The sequence below is a fragment of the Hyalella azteca genome, unplaced genomic scaffold (assembly GCF_000764305.2).
Source record: "Hyalella azteca isolate HAZT.00-mixed unplaced genomic scaffold, Hazt_2.0.2 contig9115, whole genome shotgun sequence".
Taxonomy (NCBI): domain Eukaryota; kingdom Metazoa; phylum Arthropoda; class Malacostraca; order Amphipoda; family Hyalellidae; genus Hyalella; species Hyalella azteca.
In genome coordinates, this window is record NW_025939192.1 from 93,569 (window position 1) to 119,391 (window position 25,823).

A 25,823-nucleotide genomic window follows, 5' to 3' on the forward strand; every position below is an offset into this window, starting at 1 on the left:
ACCTGATACTGTGGCGGGATGAAGGCCACAATACCTGATACTGTGGCGGGATGTAGGCCCCAGTACCTGATACTGTGGGGGGATGTAGGCCCCAGTACCTGATACTGTGGGGGGATGTAGGCCCCAATACCTGATACTGTGGGGGGATGTAGGCCCCAGTACCTGATACTGTGGGGGGATGTAGGCCCCAGTACCTGATACTGTGGCGGGATGTAGGCCCCATACCTGATACTGTGGCGGGATGTAGGCCCCATACCTGATACTGTGGCGGGATGTAGGCATCAATAAGCAGCTGATGTAGTTTAGAGTCTCGCGAGAGGTGTCTGATGGTCTCGAGGAGCTCCTCGGTCTCGCGCTGCTGTTCGGTCTGCATGTCGCTGAGCTCGCCCTTAGCGCTCACGTAGAGGCGGTAGACCAGCTTCATCTTGCGGGTCTTGCCTGCTGCCTCGTCTTGTAGCGAACTGTAGCGCTCCTCTAGGTCTACACGCTCCGCCTGCAACACGCTTAATAGGTCTACACGCTCACTACACGCTCTGCCTGCAACACGCTTAATAGGTCTACACGCTCCGCCTGCAACACGCTTAATAGGTCTACACGCTCTGCCTGCAACACGCTTAATGGGTCTACACGCTCCGCCTGCAACACGCTTAATACGCTCACACAACATCATGTACACAATAAGTTCTCACTGTCAGCAAGGAGCTGTACACTGAAAAAAATTTGTGGGTTTAGATTGCCCACTTTGATGAGTCAACCGCGACCCAATAGCCGATGCACATATAACTTAGCCCATTTGTGGGTCAAGCTGACTCACTTGGGGCGTCAACTCGCGCATGACGCCACCCGTAGCATATATACGTAGTGAGCATATGAGCGTCAGAACAATTTAACGGGACAAATTTAAAGGACCAGTAATAGGTCAGTATGACACATAAATGGGGCAAGTGAGTCAATTCAAAAACTACATCGATATTTGGACGCGGTTGGCTCATCTAAGTGGGTCATCCCGACCCACCCACCCATTTATCTCAGTGTAGTGCTCCCAAAGTATTATGAAAATCTAGATCTATTATTAATTTGTTTTTATACTTTTTTCTATGTAATGTTCCACACGTCAATTATTTTATATTCATGCATTTTTAATAATCAATTCATTTCACGCTTGATATCACCTTCTGCGTGATGGAATGCAGGTTGATTATTCTAACATTAATGAATTTTCATTCATCAATTCATCAAATTCAATATTATTCAGTATTAACTCCATTAATACCTCCATCTATACATGAGGGCCCGCATAATTATCCTTCTTATATTCATGAGTTCATCATTCATTAATTTATTGAATATTGTTAAATACTAAGTCTCTTCATACCTCCTTCTAAATGATGGCCCGCATTTTTATCCTTTTTATATTCATGAATTTATCATTTACTAATCTACTCAATATTATTAAATACTAACTCTGTTCATATCTCCTTCTATATGACGGCCCGCTTAATTATCCTTCTTATTTTCATGATTTTATCATTCTTTAATCTATAGAATATTATTAAATACTAACTCTCTTCTCACCTCCTTCTGAGTGATGGCGGCCCTCAGCTGCTCTTCATGCCTGCGCCTCTCCTCGAGCTCCTGGGCGCTCTTCTCCAGCAGCCGCTGTTGCTCCTCCGCCTTTTCCAGTAAATTTTCCCCACCAACGAGAATTTTACGTTCGAGGCCAGCGAGGCGCTGCTTTAGGGCCTCCGCCTCTTTAGCCGCTTTCTTCAACTCCGCCTCTTGTTTCTCTAAATTTATCCTAGCTTTATCCCTCTCTTCTTCCTCCATATCTTTACGTTCGTTTAACAAGTGCCTCTCTTCGTCCAACTGTTTACGTAGTTCTGCAAGCTCTTCATCAGTGTAGCGCTTCTTTTTCTTCTTCACAGGTTTATCCAGTGGAGAATTTTCTCCTGAATATTCTTCATCAGTTTCTTCTTCAGTCTCTTCTTCGTCTCCTTGTTCCAGCTGCTCCCGTAGCCTGTTGATCTCTTCCTGCAGCTTACGTAGCAGCGCGTCTTTTGGATCTTCGTTGACGCGAGCCTGAGGCAACAGTTGACAGGAGTGTGAGGCAACAGTTGACAGGAGTGTGATGGAAAAGTTGACAGGAGTGTGAGGCAAAAGTTGACAGGAGTGTGAGGAAAAAGTTGACAGGAGTATGAGGGAAGAGTTAACAGGAGTATGAGGCAACAGTTGACAGGAGTGTGAGGCAACAGTTGACAGGAGTGTGAGGCAAAAGTTGACAGGAGTGTGAGGCAATAATAGAATTGAGTGTGAGGCAACAGTTGACAGGAGTGTGAGGCAACAGTTGACAGGAGTGTGAGGCAACAGTTGACAGGAGTATGAGGGAAAAGTTGACAGGAGTGTGAGGGAAAAGTTGACAGGAGTGTGAGGGAAAAGTTGACAGGATTATGAGGGAAAAATTGACATGAGTATGAGGCAAAATATGACACGAAAGGTTGACTTTCGCCCACATCTCATGCATTGTTTTAAAACGTCCCAAATTCTATTCAAATTCATCTTTAGGGTTTGATTTGTCCATCAAATTTAGCAAAGCTGATTAAAAAACATCGTGAACTTTAGTTTTGTGCCAATGGCACAAAGTGCGTCTGCCGCACTTAGCTTAAAACCAATCAGGGGCCGTATTATCAAAACTTAGTAAGTACGCAAAATCGACGTACGAGTGGCGTAAGTGCTGACTTGATGACGTCACTCTAGAGATGGTATTATCAAAACATTTGCTCGGGAAGATACGTAACGTAACTGTACGCCTGCTCGGAGATGTCGTAAGTGGAGTTCTCCACAAGTTTAGAGTGTCTGCTGAAGCGATAGGAAACTATTGATTTACTAGCAAGTAGCAACACCTTGACTTGTTATAGAATTTTGTCAATAATCCGACAGTGCGTAGCATACACGCATAGAATGATGGCTCTACTTGTGAAATCTCCACTACTTGATCGTGCAACATTTGCACGATCAAAATATGTGATCGTGCTAAACAGTGCTATTGGAAAAAATTCAATTGAGTTGATGCCAGAAACTGATTTTGTTTTCATTTTACGTTATAATTGGCATGACCCACTTAGCATGACCCACCAGGCAGCAGATGACCCACTTAGCATGACCCACTTGGCATGACCCACTTAGCATGACCCACTTGGCATGACCCACTTAGCATGACCCACTTAGCATGACTCACCTGGTTGCAGATGTTCTTGGCACGGTTGGCGTAGCGCAGCGTGCTGATGGTCTCATCGTAGTTGTAGTCCGCGGGGCCGACGTTAGCGCACTGTGGGGGGAGGGGTGAGTGGGGCTATGTCTATCAGATTATCAATTATATACATAAAAATTAATTCCAAACGAAATTTCAATATGAGAAGAATGAAGAAACAGCCTAGTAAAAAAATATAACTCAGTACTCACTGCAGTGAGTGACAGAGAGCGCATTTTCTCGTCAACGAAAACGTGAAGTCACGGACGGACAGACAGACAGACGGACACGACGAGCACAATAGCGCATTTTTTTTCATAAATGAGAAAATGCGCTAAAAATTATTAAATATCAAATCATAGTAATATAGAGAAGTGAGATTAACTTTACAAAACATGGCAAAAAAAATAATAATAATAATCCCCTGAGCATGACAGTCTTGGAGTTGCCGCCCAAGAAGTCCTGTAGGAGTCTGGTAAGCTTGACCTTACAAAAGATAATAAAGATTAACAATAATAATCCCCTGACCATGACGGTCTTAGACTTGCCGCCCAAGGAGTCCTTAAACATCAAAATAAGAGGAATGTAGAGAAGTGAGAAAAACCTAACAAAATATAATAAAGATTAATAATAACAATCCCCTGACCATGACAGTCTTGGAGTTGCCGCCCAAGGAGTCCTGCAGGAGTCTGGTGAGCTTGGAGTTCCTGTAAGGGATGTGCGTGGAGCGGCCGTCGACGAGGGCTGAGATGACGTTGCCGAGCGTCGACAGCGACAGGTTGATCTTGCTGGCCTCCTTCAGACGCTGGCCTGTCGCTCCTGTCTTGCTCTGCCGCTCTGAACCCTGCAATACCAACGTAATGAACGTATCATGAGACAATGATACAAAGTACCAGCTAAAATACCAGAGTTTCATAAATAATTACTCAGTAGGTACTCACTGCAGTGAGTGACAGAGAGCGCATTTTCTCGTCGACGAAAACGTGAAGTCACGGACGGACAGACAGACGGAAGGACGGACATGGCAAACGCACAATAGTGCATTTTTCCCATAAATGAGAAAATACTCTAAAAAATAATACAAAAGACCCTACAAAAATACAGCAGTATCATGGGAAAATAATACAAAATTCTCTGCAAAAATACGGCAGTATTATAAGAAAATAATATAAATTACTCTGCAAAAATACAGCAGTACGGTATAATAAGAAAATAATATAAAATACTCCTCAAAAAATACAGCAGTATAATAAGAAAACAATACAGAAGACCATACAAAAAGAAAATTATACGAAATACCCTGCAAAAAATACAGCAGTATCATAAGAAAATAATACAAAATACCCTGCATAAAATACCGCAGCATCATAAGAAAATAATATAAAATACCCTTCATAAATAGTGCGGTATCATATAAATACTATGCAGTAAATGGCGCAATATTATATAAATACCTTGCAGTCAATACCACACTATGGTATGAATGCGTACTATGCAATAACAGTAAACATCTTAGAATAAAATACTCTACGGTAATTATCACTATAAAACAAATACCCTTCGATTTATACCGATGCCTAACACAAATAACCCGCGGTATTTGGTAACCACTGCTATCTTTACTCCGACTGTACCAAATTTTAACCGCACAATGCAAGTAGATACGACATACACTCCAGACCACCATGAATATTTGTAATCGCTAATATTTACTTTCAAATGACAGTATTTCGATAATTCAGCTATTAAAAGTTATATATTTTGTTGAGAATTTACTTTCAAATTATTGTATTTTAATACACTAACTATTGAAAGTTATATATTATGTTGAGAATTTACTTTCAAATCAAAGTATTTTGATAAAAGTTATATATTATGTTGAGAATTTACATTCAAATAAAAGTATTTCGATACACCAACCATTAAAAGTTACATATTATCTTTAGAATTTACTTTCAAGTGACAGTATTTTGATACATTCAGCTATTGAAAGTTATAATATATTTAGTTGATAACTCACAGCGAGGTCAACGAGGTGTAGCTTGCCGACGCGCCAGTGTTGCTTGGCGTCCAGGCCGATCTGTGCGCACTCGATGGTGATGGTGAAAATTGCGTGACTGCGTGAACTGTGCGTGTTCATGTTCGTAGCTCCCACGGATCCTGTGAAACACGAAATTATTGCGTGAACTGTGCGTGTTCATGTTCGTGGCTCCCACGGATCCTGTCAGGAAACACGAAATTATTGCGTGAACTGTGCATGTTCATGTTCGTGGCTCCCACGGATCCTGTAAGATGAAGTTGCTTGTTTGTAATGCTTTGAGACCTGGTCTGGTAGTTAGCTTGTCTCTGGTGGTAGTAGAAACGGCTGTTCAATGTCACAATTGTTACCCCAATGACTCCAACATAATCCAAATAATGAAGAAGTCTACAACCTTCCTTGAAGCAAAATTTATAGAATACAACGGGTCCTTGGTGAACTCTCGCTTCTTTGCAGGTACCGTTGTTGCGTACATTCTGGGTTTTGACGTTTTTTAGAGTGTCACGAAGCCTGTTGAATTCATCGATGATCTTGAGATGAAGTCGCGACAACCTTGACAACATGCAACGTCAAACCCTGGACCATACCGAGCAATGGCAAATGCAAAAAAGTGGAAGTTCTCCAAGAGGCCGGTGTAATCTGTGAATTTTGCTTCAAAGAAGGTTGTAGACTTCTTCATTATTTGGATTGCAATCGGGTAATTGCAGTAACGACTACGACATTGAACTGCCGTTTCTCCCACCATCTGAGACAAGCTCACAAACAGACCAGGTCTCAAAGCATTACAAACAAGCAACTTCATCTGAAAATTGTCGATGAATTTAACAGGCTTCGTGACAACATCATCAAACTCCGAACTAAACGCGATAATGGCACTTGCAAAAACTCGGGAGTTATCCGAGGGCCGTTGTGGTCTATAAATTTATCTTCAAAGAAGGTTGTAGACTTCTTCATCTTTTGGACTACATCGGACACTTTGGATCAACAACCAGGACACAGAGACGCTGTCTTATTAGCTACCTCCAACCCGGAGGGCAAATGAACCACACGCCCTCACTCATATCACAACCAGACCGTCACTCGCTTGGTGCTGAAGGAACCCACCAGCATTGTCATCAAGCAGTGGCCTGACATCAATCGACCGAAGATGGCTGGCCTCATCGTCTCTACGAATTGGACGCCTGCTACCTCTTTCTTAACTACCGGATTTGCCTGAACATTGAAATGGTTTTCAGAGTGATTTTCTGATTCAAAATTTCACTGTAGTATCCTATTTACGTATATTATGTACTTATTTCCACCAAAATTTCAATCTTTAATGCACTTTGTAACTTGAAAGTGAATGTTTGTTACATTCGAAACGTCGTTAGTAAACTAAAACTACTTCCTGATATATGCCTTTCGATCTACCAACATCATCTGAAGAATTGTCCGACTCTTTGATAATCTATATCAACGAATTCCCTGGTAGTTAATCGCACGCGTATAAATTATATATTATCATATATATCATATAATTGTGATATAGATAATTACATAGAGATATGATGAAGATAATCTCCACAATTTCGGTGGTTCTCCCGTAACCACCACCTGAGCCTCCCAATGTGTGTGCATCACAAACAGTGAACCTTTTTATAACAACAAGATACAACAATGGCTTGTCTTGAAGCTAGAGTTTGTGATTACATTATCAATTCTACGGTTGGATTTTATTTCCCCATTTTATTTTTTTTTCGTTTAGAATGAATCACTGCGTTCTGTACATTCCTCGTTACCCAATATCTTGAATCTGGCACAGCCAGATTCATTTTAAAATATTAAATGAATTATCTAAATTATAAAATTGAGGGTTATGTTTCCCGATTGTCTTCACTCCAGCACAGCAAGTTCCATTCTATAATAAAGATTTACCTAATTAATAAGCTAACTTTCATGTTTCCCACTAGTTTTCAATCTTGCACAGTAGTTCAATTTAATAATAATTGAAGATTTGTGTTATTTATGAATTACTGTTCTAGATGTCAAGTGTTTTCACTCTTAAATAGCCAGTTTAATTCTACTTATAATAATACAGAATATATATTAATAATGAATTACTATTTTTCTTGCCGAGCATCATGATCTGATCAATTCTATAATAATATAGAATATATACTAATAAAGAATTACTATTTTTGTTGCCGAGCGTCATGATCTTATCCATCTCATCAGCGTTGTGCACGACGTGCGTGATGAGATCCTTGACGTACACGCCTACATCAGGCCTCTCCTTCACCTCCAGCCGCGTGCTCTGGTCTGACCGCAGCAAGTCCCTCACTTCTTCGTTGTAGATCTCCAGGTACGATACACGTACTAGGAACCTGTGACACAACATTTGACAATAAATCACAATGATTTGGGTATGTTTTCCATTTTCCTTCATATGGTACACATAAAACTCCATAGTTGTAGAAAAAAATCCAATACCCAGGGTGCACATGCACAAGGCAGCATTTGATAAACGTTTGATAAATTTCAGAATTGGGATCAAGGATTTAAGTAGATGTTACGGTTCAAAAGAACAGAATGTTATGAAAATTTTATACTGAAGATCAGGAAAAAGATATGGTAAGTTTAGAATTTTAAAGAGAAGTTAAAGTTTTCAAACTATGGAGTAAAAACTATAATTTATAACATCTTATAAATTATTTATTGTTTTGCAAAAAATTTGTAAAGTAATAAAGTAGCACAGTTAATATCACTAAATCAGGACATTTAAAAGCATAAAAACCTAAATTGAAACATTAACTGATTTAAACAAGGGATGTGTAGTTATATCTTTCTTAAATAAATACAAAAACTGAGTACAGTATTACTTAAAACATACTTACTTAAAATGAACATTTTTCAATATCAAACCCACTTTTGGTCCTCCTCGGCTTTGGCAATATGCCCAAAGATGTGTGCAAAGGAGTTTGGTATGATGCCCTTAAGCTCAGGTTTGTCACGAATGCCCTCCATTGTAAATGTTTTTCCAGTTCCAGTTTGTCCATAAGCAAAGATGGTGCCATTGTAGCCCTCAAGTACATTGTCAACAATAGGACGAGCAGCTAAGTTGTACACATCAACCTGAAAATATTACGGCAACAATGAATGTTGATTAGGGCAACTTTTGGAGCTGTGGTGGTGCAGTGGTGCAGTGGTGAGAGACTCTGTCTCTGTCACCCAGCGCCGGGGTTTGAGTCCCACCGAGGAAAAGTTCTACCGGGAAGCTCAGCTCATGGTCAATTCAGCCATTCATCCAACTCTGGTTGATAAATGGGTGGTACCTGGCTTGTCCAGGGTGTTGTGTAATGCAATCAAAATGGTTCTGGCAGGTCAGCGAGCCAGTGATGGTCGTAGAACTACCAGTGGCACCGAGTGCCTGGAAAAACTGACCTATCACCCCCCCTCCCTAGTCGCCACTACCAGGATGGGCAATTACAACAACAACAGGGCAAGTTTTAGGGCAACAATGAATGAAAATGAAAGCATGTCTGTCTGGTTGATCTAACAGTACATATAAGATGGCTTTATTTAATATAAAAAATTTTGAAAACATGAAAATAACTTTTGCAAACAAGTTTGACATGAAATATATTTAAAATAGTATAATTTTTAGCATAACATTTATCCAAAGCCACTTTGCATGAACTGATGAACAAGAGGCATAGTAAGAAATAAGGCTCTTCAGCTTTTTTTATTTCCTGAAGAGAAGATTTGATGCAATATATTACCTAAAATAATGGTTGTATTTACAATACTTGTGCACCCAAATAGGATGGAAATTGTTTCAAATTTGCTTAAAATAAATGGGAAGCACCAAGAATTACTTACCTGCTTGGAGTCAGGGCAGAAAACTGAGTCAAAAGTGAACATCTTGGGAGGCTCATCTGAAGAATGAGATGAGGCAGCCATATTTGGGTTTGTTACACTTACACAGCAAGCCTTTTGGTTCACCTATGAGAAGATTATAATTGCATGAACATGTTTAAAAAATAATTATAGTAAATGAAATTATGCATTAATAGGAAAAAATAATATAGGTTTAAGAATTATTTCTTAAAGATAACACTTCTAAAGAATCCAATGTCTCCAATGTTAAAGATGTACAATGAATTTTTCATTTTATTTTCGAATATTAAAAAATTAATTTTTCAATTTTTTTAAAAAGGTACCCAGTATATAACTTTTTTTCAAAATTATTTATTCTCTCAATTGATTCATGCATTGCCTCTGACTTCACACAAGTGTGCAAATGTTCAGATCAATTGGACAGGTAGAAGTGTGTCAAATATCAGTTATAAGATTTGTAGCTGACAAAATTATTTTTTTAATTTTTTTAATATTGAAAAAAAAAATTTAATTTTTAAAATCACTTATTTTGTCATTTGATTCTTGCATTGTCTCCAACTTTACGCAAGTGTGCAAAATTTCAGATCGATAGGATAAGTAGAAATGTGTCAAATTTTGATTATATTATTTGCGGCAGACAGACAGACAGACAGGTAGACAGACAAACAAGCAGTGAAGTTTAAAGAGAAGTGTTGTAATAACAGAAAATTTGGAAAATTAAATGTTTTCTTGAGCATCTTTCCCAGTTTAGACAGTTTATCATAATAATAAGTAACATTGTCCAATTTCACATGGTAGCTATAACCAATTATATGATTTGCTGCACTATACAAAAATGACCTATTTCAGTATCAAACAATTTGAATGAAAAATTAAGTTTTACACATGGTATAAACTTTACACAGATACCAAATACAATTTAGGTGTTTTGAGAAACTTACTTCAACCACATTTGTGTGGCCATCTTTAATTTCCTTTTCACTGAGTGGCCGCACACGAACCACGACACGAACTTTTTCATCATTGCCACCTTGAGATGACCCAACTTGCAGAGGCTGAAATGACAATTGGTATTAAAAGCATTATTCTTTCACTAGAACTCTATCATCATTTTAGAATGACACACACATAAATAAGAATGCCATTGCCACATTCTATGCCTGCATAGATGTAGAACATATCTACTTTCCAAGCTATGACTGGAGCTTTCCTTCCATTTTTACAGCTGCAAGATTCCCACTACTGTCAATGATACATAAGATGCCACTCAGCAGATACCTACACAGACAGCACTTACCTTGCCACTAGTCACTAAAAATCTCCTAGGCTTCTAATACTGATCATACCAATTACCAACAAGCTACAGCATAGGGTTTGATAAGCACATGACGACAATAATATTGTTTTGATTGCAATAAAAATATATGGTTACTTAATTTATAATATAAATAATTAATAATATAATATTGAGCATTTTTCTAAAATTGCAAGCAAAATGCTAATTTTACAAGTAATTTTTGAAAATTACTGATGAAATAAGTAGTTTTTCTTATAATTTAATAGAGAAATAGGGATAAGCCATAAGAACATAGGAACAGGCAAAATTAGCCAGATTTATTATCATTGATAGTCAATGATAGACATTGTCTGATTCAGGGTGGCATCAGCGGCCCAGCCTAATTTTTCACTTTGGAAGGCCAGTAAATTGACTATTGTTTGTTATCATTGGCATAGATGGTAAATAACTTATCTTAAGGTAAATTTCAAACCAAAGTATACTGTACAAACACAATCAATTATGAATTATCAAGCTACAAAATTTGAAAATCTTAGTAATTAAATAATATAAATTTGGAGTCATGGGATTTTAGAATTGAGATGGAAATTTCAAATAAGTGCCTGTGGCTGTACTGTTTAATGATTTATCATTTATGCATCAAAACTCCAAGTAATAAACAAGTATGGACTAGGTATGGTGTAAACTCCTCAAAAATGACCATCTTGACATTTAGTCTTTTAAAACTAAGTACTTACTGGCATGATTGACTACAAACTTCACGTTTTGTCTGTTGAGAGTGTGAAATCAATTTTTAAAGCCAGTTGACGCTGTTTAGAATGTTAGCTTTCCTGCCCACGCCCAGGAGTTTCTCCAAGCCAGCTCAGGCCCAGCTGCAGGATTCAGCAGGACGTGCCAGACTGCCAGTCGTAGGTCGTTACTATGGCAACACAAGACAGTGACAACACCTCATTTTTGCCAGCTGCGCCTGCGTCTTGTATAAAACCGCAAAAAACAGCGCTTAGTGTTTCTGCATCCAGTTAACTTTTAGCGCTTTGAATACAGAGAGGAATTCTGGATACTTTTACCGGGATTTTGTTCAATTATCACAAAATTCATAAATTCAGTGTGACAGGTGTTATCTCCTGATATAACACTGTTTCCGACTGTCAAAATTCCGCTGAAACGGACATTCTTTTCGTTACTTATTATTTGTCATAAATTTCATTTTAGAATAGAATAGAATAGAAGTGTCGGCGTTGAAGACATAGGCCCATGGCCTGTTGCCGATTCTTGAACTTTTCGTGACTTGATTCACAAGGGATCCGGCCTTTGGAACCCGATCTTTCCATAACTGACGATTGCTACCAATTATTCGAACGTCGATCTTCATCGAATTATTCATTAAAAACTAGATTCCCGACATTCTGATTAGTCTTTTTAACTTTGATTAAAATAAAGCATATAGCATTTAACAGTGTCCCACATGAGCGGCTGTTGCGTAAATTGAAGTCTTTGGGAATTGAGAGTAATGCACTCAAATGGATCAGAGATTTTCTAGTAGGGAGGTAGGGAGGCGACGACGTGTCAGTATTAATGGGTCCGTATCAGACTGGGCTTCAGTGCGCAGCGGCGTGCCACAAGGAAGCGTTCTCGGGCCTATTCTATTCGTTGCGTTTATAAACGATCTGCCAGAAGCTGTGTCTAGCGTTTGCTCGATGTATGCTGACGACACAAAAATTTATAATACGGTGAAGAATACGTCGCAAAAAGTACAGTTGCAAGGGGATCTTGACAGGCTGGTTGACTGGGCTCATAAATGGCAGCTGCGTTTTAACGCTGACAAATGTAAAGTTATCCACCTTGGCAAGAATAATGAACAGCAAGATTACAGTATGAGAAGACACGGTTGCAACGACAGAGTGATGATGTCGAAGTCGACAACGGAAAAGGATTTAGGAGTTAATATCGACAATTAGTTGAAATTTTCTAAGCATATTGAAGGTCAAGTTAATAAAGCCAATCAACGACTTGGACTGATCAGACGCTCTTTCGAGTTCCTAGATTTAGAAACGATGAAGCAGTTGTTTGTTGCTGTCGTGCGCCCGAACCTGGAGTTTGGAAACGTCGTGTGGTCACCGAAATTTAAAAGGACAAAAATTTAGTAGAGAGTGTTCAAAGACGCGCAACAAGGATAGTTCCGGGCTTGAAAGGCAAGTCCTATGAGGAAAGATTAAAGATTATGAAGCTTCCAAGCCTCCATTATCGACGTCTGCGTGGGGACCTCATTGAAGTATACAAGTATACTCATGGCTTATACAAGGTAACAGAAGCATCCGTCCAGTCGTTTTTGAAATAGAAAGAATGTGACAATTTTTCTAATTCAACCTGAAATTTTCTCGGAAACATAAAATTTATTTTCTCCCCAGTAAATTTTCAATAATTATTCACGGGAGACATCCTTCAGTGTACTCTTCATTAAAATCCATGAGTTCTATATATTTTCCATACCATTTTTCACTTCCACGGATCATTATCATTTCCTACTTAGTTATATTCATCGCTTCCCAATACATCAAGATGGTGGACATCCCATCCGGACGTGTGGCGAGTGCAAGGTTATGTCGCGGTAGAAAACGGCGAGGTTTTTCGATGTCTGGTTTTAGGGGTTAAAACCTGCGATTAGCACGTGTGACCTTTTCTTGCATGATTCCATGGTTGGTCTAATATAAGGTTGACCAACGGCGATGACGATTTTCGCCGTTCTGCGCATCTCTAGAGTGACGTCACTGTGGGTACAAAATGTAAATAGTGTAGATCGGTGGTTCCCAAACTTTTGCGTGTGGGTCAACCTTGTATAAGTTGACCCACGACCAAGCCTGCGTGTGGGTCAACCTTGTATAAGTTCAACCATGCATGATGCGATGCTCTTCCGGAACTCATTTGTATTTAGTCTTTCGGCAGCTACTGATGCCAGATTTGCACATTCACATGTCGATAGTTAGTTTCTGTGACCATCTTAGTGCCAATTTTGAATTATTCAACCTAAATTTACCGATTGTTCATTTGAATTCATTACAGTTAGATCTCGTCAAAGTTTACTTCCGATTTGTTAAGAGTTCATCACCATGGGCATTCTCCTTAGTAAGTTACTAAGCTACCGTGGCTAATAATGCAGTTTCTTGGAACATAGTTTTCATTTGTGATAACTATTTAAGAATGATTGAACTAAATTGTCTATTCATGGTTTCTTTCGGAAAATCATATATCTTGCTGTATTATCCTTGTTTTCAGTTTACAAACTCTGCTTCCGGAAATAAAATTGATTCCTCACTGGACTTTAACTTTGGAACTGATGATCCGTTAACTCGGTCAACAGTGCGAAGAAATCTTCTTCTTCTTCTTCGGATCCGTTTTTATGAGGACTCGGTTGTTCACCACCCGCCTCACGTCTGGATGGTCAGCAATGGCCAGACTGGAGCGGCCTGTGGATAAAAGGCCAGATTAGACTTTGAAAACTTCGAGGTTGTTTTGTTAGTTCAACAAGCTACTTCAAATTAGATTAGTAAATCGAGCAATGTTAGTCACCCTTACCTATCGGAAGGGCCTACCCAGACAGGGAGCATGGGTCAGATGGTCCAGCCTGGGCTGGTGGTGCGAAGAACTCGAAATCCGTCAGGTAACCGAGACGCGTGAAGAACCAAGTCCTCAGAAAGTGGACAAAAGATGATGAAGATGGTGGACGTCTGGTTACTCTTCTGCATTGATATCATTTTTGTCATCATTATCCATTCAGTTATTGACAGCTGCTTGAATGATAGAGAAGAGCTTCTGTACTACGAAACGCCCACCATATTCACTCGAGTAAATTGATGGACCGAAATGCAAAATCGAAATATCTTACTGAGGTCTCAAGTTAGAAGTCTGTTTATGTTACTCCTGTTCAATACCTTTTCTTATTGGGTTCCCGTTAGGCTTGAATAAGTGTTGTCGGTTCATTTCTCATCATGGACATACGTTTAAGGAAATTATTAAAAGTTTGTACCTAAGATGCGAAAAGTATTAATCGTTAAAGGTTTTTGTTATTCGTGATGGTAATAATATATCATTTCCCCAATCTTTTTCCACTTGAAAGCATTTTTCCCCTCGCATCGTAAATTCTTTCAAAGTTTGAGTGTTGAAAAAAATTCCGCCTCCACAAAAAAAAATTCCGCACTTCATATTTTACTTGCGTTAATGGCACTTCATTTCTGGAGCAAATCATACGCGATTTCTTGGAAATAGAATATAAGAATACAATTCTTCTGCTAACTTCAAATCAGGGGCTAGCTAAATAATTACCATATACGTAATCGTTGAGAATTAGGATGTTATCTAGCTTTGTAAATGACTAAGAATATCGCATCACTCATTTATAATTTAATTGGCGTGTTGTCAGCTAATTACTATTCCTTAATTATTTAACATGTATTGATACTTTTATTATTGCATCACTAAATGTTTTATCCAGCATTCAATTCATTATTGAATTATTTCAATAGCTGCTCGTACTACATATGCTATAACGGGGCATAAATTGAGGCCAATCTTTATTTCTCGTGCTACTGCGTTAATACTAGTTTAGAGACAATTAAAATTAAATAATGTTAGAGACAATTAAATCAAAACAATAATACTGTTCAACAATTAAAATATTTTGAAAGTAGAGACTCTCATATGAAAGAAATGACTCTTATATATTTTGACAACATAACTTAGAGGTTTGCTTATATCGGTAGATCCATTTGTTGAGCTTTCACTGTGCGATGGCATGGTAGTATCACGGTTATGGGATTGAATGAAAGCCAAGTCTTCTGCTAAGGTTTACTTCAACACCGAAAGAAAGAGCAACCTGCTCTGGCCGAAGACAAGAAGCAAGCGAGTGATAGGCGAAGCATGTGCTTCCTCTTACAGGGAAATAAGGCAAGAGACAAAAAGTTACGCTAGAATCCGACAACTCGCAGTGCATGATGCAGATAGGTGATACGTTTATTCTAACACCATTCAACTCGCTGCTAAAACGCTTAGACGCCGCGACATGAGCCAAACTACGCCTGTGTAGAATAAAGATTTTTAAGTGCTGCTTGGCCCAGTGGTTAAAGTTCAGAGTACCAAGATTGGCGCAGAGAGGCGCGGGTTCGATCCCAGCTCTGTGCGCCAGTTTCTGGTCAGAATCGGCGAGGAGGCCGGGCGGTTAAGCACAGCAGAATTGAAGCAGTGACTTGCGAGTTCGAGACCGCAAAATGCTGTGAATGTTCTGTGATGTTGAGAATCAGCGACAGGCCTACGGCCTAATAAACGCTGAAACCGCTATTATTATTATTACTATTATAAGTGCTGTTCAACAATTAAATATTCCGGAGGCGATGTCGGTATCACTTTAGACTAAGTGCATCCAAAAAAAGGGTGTTTTTTTAATTATATGTTTTTTGGGGTGTAGATTAAGAATCTGAAATCCGTTTTTAGCGGTACCGATTTTTTCCGATTTTTTATATATTTTCTATAGAAAACGACAATGTGGGACCAATGGGGAACCGGGGGTTTTAGGGGGGGGACACGCCCGATGCTCTAATTCGTCAAAAAAAATCGGGCAAAAATCGGCAAAATCGGCGAAAATTTTGAAAAAATCAGATTTTTTTTGACTGGAAATGATCTATATCGATCTGGGAATGACTGTAAACCTATGTAAAACTCAAAAATCGCGCTAGGTTAGGTTAGGATTAGGTTAAAAAATTGGAAAAAATTGGTTTTCCGATGCCGACCGCCAAAAACGGATTTCAGATTCTTAATCTACACCCCAAAAAACATATAATTTAAAAAAACACTTTTTTTTTTAATGCACTCAATCTAAAGTAATACCGCGATGTCTGTTACAACTCTACACAACACACAGCGTGCTTTTGGGAGCGGTATCGAGAATGCTGCACTCGAAGTCGTAGACTGCGAGTGGGAAGTTGCCAACAATCAAGCATTTCTCCATGCCGTAGTGGGGGTTCTTGAGGTACCACGGGAAGGGGTAGTTCGCGGGCAACACAAGGCTGGAGGAGAGCGCCGTGTACGACCCGTTGCTTCGACGTTGCAGGTCAACGGAAACCCAGGTTTTGCTCCTGATGCTCATCACTGCTCGGTCCTGAGAATTGTATGAGATTAACAAAAGAGATTAAAATTAATTGTGTGAGATTAAAATTAATTGGTGGCCTCTAAGTTTTTGACTACTATAAGAGCAAACACCGATTGATTCTGACACCTGCACTTGCGCGACAGGTTGAGACTGATTGATATACTGTAATGAAGTGTTGCTGCAAATTTCCCACTACTGTCTGTCAGACTACGAAGTTTAAGTAGGACCGACTCTGACGTCGGTGTTAGGTTCAGTATAGCCGTCAGATACTATGCCGATCCCGACTTGCGTCCTGGTTCCTCTCTTATAGGATTTTGACTCAGACGCCAGGGTGAGTTGTGTGCTATAGTGGTGAAATCTAGCTTGAAATACTTGATGGAATATAGTGATTTTTATGTATTTATGACTTGTCATGCGTAGATATTTACTTTCCGTTTTCTGTTGTAGGATCGTGCGTTATTCTCGGATCTCAATGCTCTAGCTCTCTCCTCGCATTTTGCTCTCGTCGCACTTTAACTTCCTCCGCATTTAATTTGTTAGTTCGTTTAATTCCTATGCCGCACCCGTTTGATTTGTTTAATTTCGATTTGCCGTTTATCTTTAATAAATAAATTTAAGAAAGTCTGTTTGAGTAACTATCCGCTCAGTCCAAGCTCTTGCTGATAAAACCAATAGGGAAGTTGAATTTAATTTCCGGTCATTGGTGGACGTGACAATTAGACCATCCGAACTTTGAGGTGACGCGATTGATTAGCTATTATTCAAGATTAGTTCGTCACATATACCAATGCCTGTGCACGTATGGTGTGTTGCTGGATTTTTTGTGTAACCGTAATCTCAATATCAAATATTGTTGGCTGAATTGTTACTTTGAGGTATTAAGGTGATCGTATTATTATGTTATATTTATCGCATAGGAAAGTTATCTTCTTGAGACTTCTATTGAGATTCCTATTACAGGTAGCGTCAATTTAAGAGCAAAAAAATTTACCCCACGAAAAATAAATGGAGGAGGTATATATCCGCCAAAAAGCAACTAATATCGATATAAAAGGGCAAGGCTCATTAATTCTCTTCATTAAGCGGACCATTTGTATTATTCATTATTTTATGCACCTTGAGGCTAACTGGGTACGGGACCAGCCTCAGTCCGATACCGCTGCAGAAGTCGTACGCTTGTCTGCTCAAAAATTCAGATACACTCTTCAAGTGACGTCATTCCAGTAGCATTTTACAGCTGCGTGTATCCATAGTATATTAATATACATATTTCAAGACAGAATATTTCAGATACAATAAATCAGTTGAGGTCATGCGGAGTATTGTCGCAGCAAAATTTCAATCCTGGGTCTATACTTTAAAAAAAGTTGAGAGATCGTAAGTTCATCAGCCAATCATTGACGGCCTTTCAAGCCAAATCCACCAATCATAGACAAGAAAGTAGATCGTAAGTACTTACGTTCACTTAGCGAGTTTTTGAAAGTTTGGCCCCAGAATTCCAAACAACCAAGGCTGGCCGTGACTTACTGCCAGGAAGTTCCCGAAAATGGGATTTCAACGACCGTCGCGCTGCTGTCGGTGCTGAGAATCGCGTAGGCTGACGACACCAGCGTTGCTGTGGCTCCAGGTACGGTAGAGTCCACGACGAACCTGCATGACTGCGGCTGAACAAGAGGGACCTCAATTATTAAAGAAATCCCCACGTCAGTGACAAATAAACAAAGGTGGGCAGTAGCTCGCTACATGTAGCGGCCGCTACATTTTCAGTAGCGGTAGCGGTTAGCGGCGCTACATTTCAAAGTAGCGCTGCCCAGCTCTGCAAATAAAATAGTATCCGCTGCGCATCGGAAAAGTCAACTTGTATTAGTTGTTCTAGCATTTTAATTTTATGCCACCTTGAAAGCGAAATGCGAGAAGCTGGAATAAGTTGTTCGTGCAGTACTGCTCTACGGCTTTAGCGTTACAGCTGTAGGGCAGTACTGGATAAAAATCATATTCTTCTTGAAACAACAAGCTAATTAGAAGAGTAGAGATCGTCTAAATACAAAGGTCCAGTATAGGAGAAAGTTTTTGAAACGAGAATAATATCTAAACATTTAGATTAACATGCATTTGAAAACAATAATAAAACATCCGTATGGAAGACATTGGATTACGGAACTGGACTGCAAGGTTCTGTTGCCAACCCTTGCTATATATAGTGTTATTGTGGCAGGTAAAATTTAGTTTATTGCTTTCATAAGTTAATTCCATATAAACTGCATCTTCAATGAAGCATCAGAAACATTTTAAAACAAACTTTCATTTAAATCGCGCCTTCTGTCATAAAGAAGCCTGTAATTTCATATTTTTGCGATCTTTTAAACCATTATCTGACAAAATATTCCCCTCTAATTTATAAAGGTTGTGTGAGCCTCTAGCTTCAACATAACGTTAATTTTAATAGTAAATTGATAGTTGAAGTAGGCCGTCCTCCCTCAACATACGTCGCTGTCGTCGGAATTTTCACTGTTCCCTTTACCACGTTTTACTGATTTTCACTTTCAGAGCTGTTAAACTGTTAGGTACCAATTAAACCCAGTTTAGGCAAGGGGCTTTATGGACTAGTTTCCAGTGCTCCTATAAAAATAAATTAGACAGTTTAGGCAAGGGGCTTTATGGACTAGTTTCCAGTGCTCTTATAAGAATAAATTAGACAGTTCAGGCAAGGGGCTTTATGGACTAGTTTCCAGTGCTCCTATAAGAATAAATTAGACAGTTTAGGCAAGGGGCTTTACGGACTAGTTTCCAGTCTTCCAGAATAAATTAGACAGCTTAGGCCAGGGGCTTTATGGACTAGTTTCCAGTGCGCCTATAAGAATAAATTAGACAGTTTAGGCAAGAGGCTCTATGGACTAGTTTCCAGTGGTCCTGTAAGAATAAATTAGACAGTTTAGGCAAGGGGCTCTATGGACTAGTTTCAAATGCTCCTATAAAAATAAATTAGACATACATCGTTGTCAAGCCACGCAACGCCTCCGCAGCGTTCGTCCTGCAGGCAGAGGCCGGCGCAGTGCAGCAGCGACGCCGGCATGCCGGCGCTGGGCGGCGGCGCTAGCAGCGACAGCTGCGACGCGAGCAGGTTGACCAGCCGAAAACTGCCCCAAACTCCTTGCATGTTTACGACTGATCTGTTGCAAAGCGTATTCCGATTATTCGCAAGTAAGTTAGTTGCTTTTGTTCCGTTCTATTCATTCAATTTCGTTATATCATCAGGTTTCATTATGGAGTTACATTTAAGTATAAGAATGAATTTGGTTATTTCTGAATAACTGCAAATTATACCACAATAGATTCAGGAAATTTCCATCGAGCTCAGCAATATTGAAATGGTATTAGACGTTAGAAATACTTCTATTCTTAATTTTTCAGCAGTTGCAAGCAGTATTTTCAGACCCTTGTAAAATTTTTTGCTAGGCAAATGTTTGTTTCAACAAAAGAACTGTTCAGCTTTGGGCATATGTCTGCAATCTGCATGCTTGAGCTGATTTTTGATGCTGCCCCAAACTCCTTGCATGTTTACGACTGAAACTTTGCTGTGTGATCGAAATAAAAATTATTTGGAGGTAGTAGCTTTTTAAATTAGTTTGAATTTTGATTAGTAGATATCAATAAAGTGAACAAATGGGAAAAAATGCAGAAGAAAAGACGTGACATGAAATAGTTCAGTAGAATGTCTTTCATTGAAAATCACAACACTACTGCGGTGACAATGATAATTAAAATATTACAGCAACCTCACTACACATATTATTCTCTACAGTACTCAGGTAGAGACTAATACTTAATTGATTATTATCTTTGTAATTGGGAAAGTTCAACAAGCCACTGAAACAATTTGGTATCTGGTATCCCACTTATATTTTTCGAGCGATTAGAATGCACATTTTTAATAGTTGTATTTATCCACTTCAGTTATTAGGCCACTGATCTACTGATATGAAAATAACACAGTGTTCCTTGAAATATACGCGAGCCAACAGCACTGCTGCTTTTCCATTTGTATATATTTATTTGGTATGTATTATATGTACGGTAAGTAATCATATAATATCATAATGATGTCGGCGCTGGAGAATAAGCCATGGTGTGGCCTGTCGCCGATTCCTGTACTTTTCGTGATTTGTTCACATGAGATCTAAAAACAAGTCCTTTGAACGGATCTTTTCCAATCTGACGATAGTTTGCAATAGCTACCAGACCTCCACCGGGTTCGATATGGTGCTAGGCTTTTCAAGTCTGTACATATTTATATTTCTCCGAAGCTTTATCTAGTCTGTTCTTGAACGCGTTTATACTCAGAGCGTCAACGATGCAATCACGGAGGCTCTTCCACATGTTGGTGATTCGAAGCGAGAAGAGATGTTGTCGCGTGGATAAGTTGCAGCGCAGTTTTTAGATTATAGCCGTGGTCCCTGGTGTTGGTTCTTGTTTCAAATTCTAGTAATCCTTCTGGGACCTTGATAAACCATGAGTATACACAGAGGTGGGCAGTAGCGCGCTACATGTAGCGGCCGCCACTAGCGGCCTCTACATTTTCAGTAGCGGTAGCGGGTCTACATTTAAGGCAATGTAGCGGTAGCGGTAGCGCCCGCTACATATTTAAGTAGCGATACGAGGTTTTGCCGATACAGCGCTACCGCTACATTCATAGATAAAGCCTTCAGATTTTACTTATGGGGACCGGCTACCCTCCAACAAAACTTTTTTTTTACAGACGGATCGTTTTGAAACTTGGTACACATATGTAAAACAGAAATCTAAGACCTTTTTGTTCATGTAAATTTAAAAAAATGAAAGAAAACGTGGAATTAATAGAAAACGGCAAATAAGGGGTACTCTAAAAAAAATTATAACTTTTGCAAATCACATGCTACAATGTCGAGACACATATCATTCGATTTGTAACAACAATATCTAGCGACTCTAGAGCCCCGATTTTTCATTTTCCTCATCCTTTTTTTTATTCGCGTTCTTCCCATTTTTTCACATTTTTACCCCCCAACCCCTCCACCTCCCATCAAACCATGCACATATTAAAAAAGGCTTCTAGAGTCGCTAGGTATTGTTTTTACAAATCGAATGGTATGTCTTACATTGCCGTAGCTTGAAAACTGTTGGAGTTATAATTTTTTAAGATGGCGTTTTTTGGGATTATTAAATTGTTCAGGGGAGCCAAATAAAGTCAAATTCATTGAAAACAGAAGAATATGCCCTAAAAGTCTTGATATTGTAGCCCAAGCTTTCCCATTGCCAATTATTTGCATTCAGGGTAGCAGCAAGCGTCTTTAGACCTATTTATGTTCAATTTGACGTGAATAATAGGCTATAAATGGGACTTTTTATATATAAATATATATATATATAACATGGATGTCTACTTTAATCTACCAATCTCAAAAATAATCCACATATATATACAAAAAAAGACTGATTTTTATATGTATATGTGGATAATTTTTTAGATTGGTAGATTAAAGTTCACATCCATGTAGGAAAGGTAAAACATAAAAATAACCGTAACTTTTATTTGCTGTATCTAACCCATACTAGTTCGGTTAGGTTAATTGCAATAAAGTTGCATTGATATGTTTTAAAAAATGTTTTATTATCATTAAATGTTAATGAGTAAATCCAATTAGCAGAACAATAAATATTAAGAGATTTCTAATAATTTTGGCCATTGTAGCGGCTAATGTAGCGCGCTACATTTTACTGTAGCGGTAGCGTCCGTTACAATCTAGTGGATGTAGCGGTAGCGGTAGCGCCCGCTACATTTAGAGCATGTAGCGGTAGCGGTAGCTGCGCTACATTTCAAAGTAGCGCTGCCCAGCTCTGAGTATACATATATACTTTATTGAGGCCCGCACGCAGACGTCGATAACTGAGGCTTCATAATCTTTAATTTTTCTTCGTAAGACTTGCATGCCCTTCAAGCCTGGAGTAATAATGTGTTCTTCGTGCACTCTCCAAAGTCTAAACTAATGAACGCTGCCATGTTCCTCAAACGCAATTCATACGGCCATTTTCAACACAATTACCTATCCGAGACATTGCTGTTCAAGCCGATATTATTTCATTCCGTTCGATTTTATAAAAGTACTTGATAAAAATTTGAGTAAGTAGAAAGAAACGCATCATCTAAAAAATAAAATAAACTCAAAAGACTAACGAAAGTAATATCTATTGTATATACATTATATATTATTTAAAACAATGGGTTTCCTTAAGTAAAACACATTCAAGCTATGGTATTTTCAATAAATGATCTTTTTTATTTCTTGTGAAAGAAATTTTATCAATTGAATTTTCGCCCGGGAAACAAACGTAAAATTAAAGTTTTCCGTAAAAATCTAAGACGTTCTTGAATAAATTAGCTTATCGCCAAAAATTAAATGAGAGATAATAATTTGTCTGAAAGACTTGTAAAGTACGACTACCGCGGCATCCGGGTAAGAAGACATACGCTTGTACTATATGTACGCTTATACGCTTGTACTTTTACGCTTATGCGCTTGTGTTTTTTACTCATATACGCTTGTAGCTTACGCTTATTTATTTTATACGCTTATTTTGTACGCTTATACGCTTGTGCTATGCACACTTGTGCTTTTTACGCTTATACGCTTGAATCTTGTACGCTTTGCCGTCTGTTTAGGTTAAAAAATAAGAGTAAGTTTCAAGGGAGCATAAGAACTAATTTTTTCTATGTAGTTGATAAAATACTTTAAAATACAGTCCCGAAAATTGTATCATAAATACCATAAATACCGCAGCCGATGAGAGATGAACTACGTTGAACAACACGCACGACCGAATGACGAAGCCAGCAGAACGACCTAAGCTAACAAAGCCTTTGTCTACTGACGGTAACTCTAGTTACCTCGCCATCACAAACGAAAAAAAACAGTCACAATGAATACTTTTTCTAGAGACTGTTGGTCGATCATGGACGAGAATTGGACCAACTTTTCAAAAAGTTCCGAGGAGTGTTGACTTATCCGCAAGTTATAGCGCATTTACCGAAGTGTTTTATGCTGTCCTGCACGGTTGGCCCCTAATAAGTTGCCTTAATCGGATGAAGTCACGCAAAACGCACATCAGTTCTGCTAGTGCGATGTGTTCGTAATGAAGACAAAAAACTCAAAAACTGCCGAGAAAAAATGTTCTTCATCGGGTACAGACATTTTTGCGACCCAGAGTGGCAGGTTGCATGTCTTTGGAAGACATGAAGTTGCGTTACAAGTAAATTTTCGGTACTGCATTTTAAAGTATTTTATTAACTACATAGAAAAAATTAGTTCTTATGCTCCCTTGAAACACGTTGTTAGTGGGTAGAAAAATAGAAAAATAATTCTACACCGATAGTTTTCATGTACAACCTGTAAGGCCCTTGCATGCCATCTGTAAGGCCCTTGCACGCCACCTGTAAAGCCTTCGCATGCCACCTGTAAGGCCATTGCATGCCACCTATAAGGCCCTCGCATGCCACCTGTAAGGCCCTCGCATGCCAACGACGAAAACTTGAGGTCACGGACGGACGGACAGACAGACGGACATGGCGAGCACAATAGAGCATTTTTTCCATAAATGAGAAAATGCGCTAAAAACTGCGCTACAACTTCTCCACGCGACAGCATTCCTTCTCGCTTCGAATCACCGACACGTGGAACATCCTCCCCGATGACATCGTTGGCGCTCCAAGTATGAACGCGTTCAAGAACAGACTAGATAAAGCTATGGAAAAATATATGTTCAGACTTGAAATGCCTAGCACCTTATCGAACCCGGTGGAAGTCTAGTAGCTACTTCAAACTATCGTCAGTCATGAAACGATCCGGTCAACTGACACGATTTCAGATCTTCTGTGAACAAGGCACGAAAAGGAAAAGAATCGACGACAGGCCACATCAGGCCTACGCTTTAGCGCTCACATCACTATGTTATGTTCAGATTTGTCAACATGGTTTATTGCCGGTAGATCCTGCACCACTAACTTATTATCTACGTTGAATGATTGGACTCGCCTGCTGGACGAAAGGGAGCCAGTGGATGCATTGTACCTCGATTTTGCCAAAGCATTTGACAGTGTTCCGCATGAGCGGCTGTTGCGTAAAGTAGTCTTTGGGAATAGAGGGAAACGCACTCCAATGGATCAGCTATTTTCTAGTAGGTATAGACGACAACGTGTCATTACTGGGCATCAGTGCGTAGTAACGTGCCACAATTAAGGAAGCGTTCTTGGGCCTATTTTGTTCGTTGCTTTTATAAACGATCTGCCAGAAGCAGTGTCCAGCGTGTGCTCCATGTATGCCGACGACACAAAAGTTTATAATTCTGTGAAGGATGCGTCAAATGAAACGCAATTACAAGATGATCTTGACAGTTTAGTTAACTGGGCTGATACGTGGCTGCTACGGTTTAATGCTGACAAGTGTAAAGTACTATACATCGAGAAGAACAATGAACAGCAAGATTACAGTATGAGAAGACATGGTGGCAACGAGAGAGTAAGGATTGAAAAGTCTAGTGTGGAAAAAGATCTCGGAGTTATATCGACAAGGAGCTGAAATTTTCTAAGCATGTTGAAACGTAAGCTAATACATCCAATAAACTTCTTGTATTAATCAGACGCTCATACATAACATAACATAACATAGTGATGTCGGCGCTGAAGTGTAGGCCAGATGTGGCCTGTCGCCGATTCTTTTCCTTTTCGTGCCTTGTTCATAGATCTAAACTCGTGTCATTTGACCGGATCTTTTCATTACTGACGATAGTTTGAAGCAGCTACTAGACTTCCACCGGGTTCGATAAGGAGCTAGGCATTTCAAACCTGAACATATATTTTTCCATAGCTTATCTAGTCTGTTCTTGAACGCGTTCATACTTGGAGCGCCAACGATGTCATTGGGGAGGCTGTTCCACATGTCGGTGATTCGAAGCGAGAAGAAATTTTGTCGCGTGGAGAAGTTGCAGCGCAGTTTTTTTAGCTTATAGCGTGGCCCCTGGTGTTGGTTCTTGTTTCAAATTCTAGTAACCCTTCAGGGACCTTGTATAGACCATGAGTATACTTGTATACTTCAATGAGGTCCCCACGCAGACGTCGATAACTGAGGCTTGGAAGCTTCATAATCTTCAATCTTTCTTCATAGGACTTGCCCTTCAAGCCTGGAATTATCCCTGT

The 25,823-nt window shown here is 39.3% G+C and overlaps 3 protein-coding genes across 3 annotated transcripts in view; 1 reads left to right on the forward strand and 2 right to left on the reverse strand.

Moving 5' to 3' along the window:
• Positions 1 to 256: 256 nt before the first annotated feature.
• Positions 257 to 11,612, reverse strand: LOC108673088 (kinesin-like protein KIF3A; the record flags this gene model as incomplete). Its single annotated transcript, XM_018160874.2, is given in 10 exon segments — positions 257 to 493; positions 1,576 to 2,079; positions 3,236 to 3,325; positions 3,894 to 4,091; positions 5,268 to 5,407; positions 7,458 to 7,648; positions 8,191 to 8,396; positions 9,144 to 9,266; positions 10,103 to 10,216; positions 11,196 to 11,612. Coding segments are annotated over 10 exon segments (1,809 nt in total), but the record flags the coding sequence as incomplete, so codon positions are not given.
• Positions 11,613 to 16,322: 4,710 nt separating this feature from the next.
• On the reverse strand, positions 16,323 to 19,754 carry LOC125178359. The gene is made up of 4 exons (XM_047881911.1): positions 19,590 to 19,754; positions 18,125 to 18,261; positions 17,714 to 17,777; positions 16,323 to 16,606 (listed from the first exon to the last, which is right to left on the reverse strand). Exons 1-4 carry the CDS (start codon positions 19,752 to 19,754, stop codon positions 16,355 to 16,357), a joined length of 618 nt encoding a protein of 205 aa, XP_047737867.1. The 3' UTR covers positions 16,323 to 16,354.
• The window catches only part of LOC108673027 (BTB/POZ domain-containing protein 9-like), a 21,834-nt gene continuing 15,118 nt past the window's right edge, over positions 19,108 to 25,823 (forward strand). The window contains exon 1 of the mRNA XM_047881912.1: positions 19,108 to 19,130. The gene's annotated coding sequence lies outside the window, so the exon portion shown is untranslated. The remainder of the gene's footprint in view (positions 19,131 to 25,823) is intronic.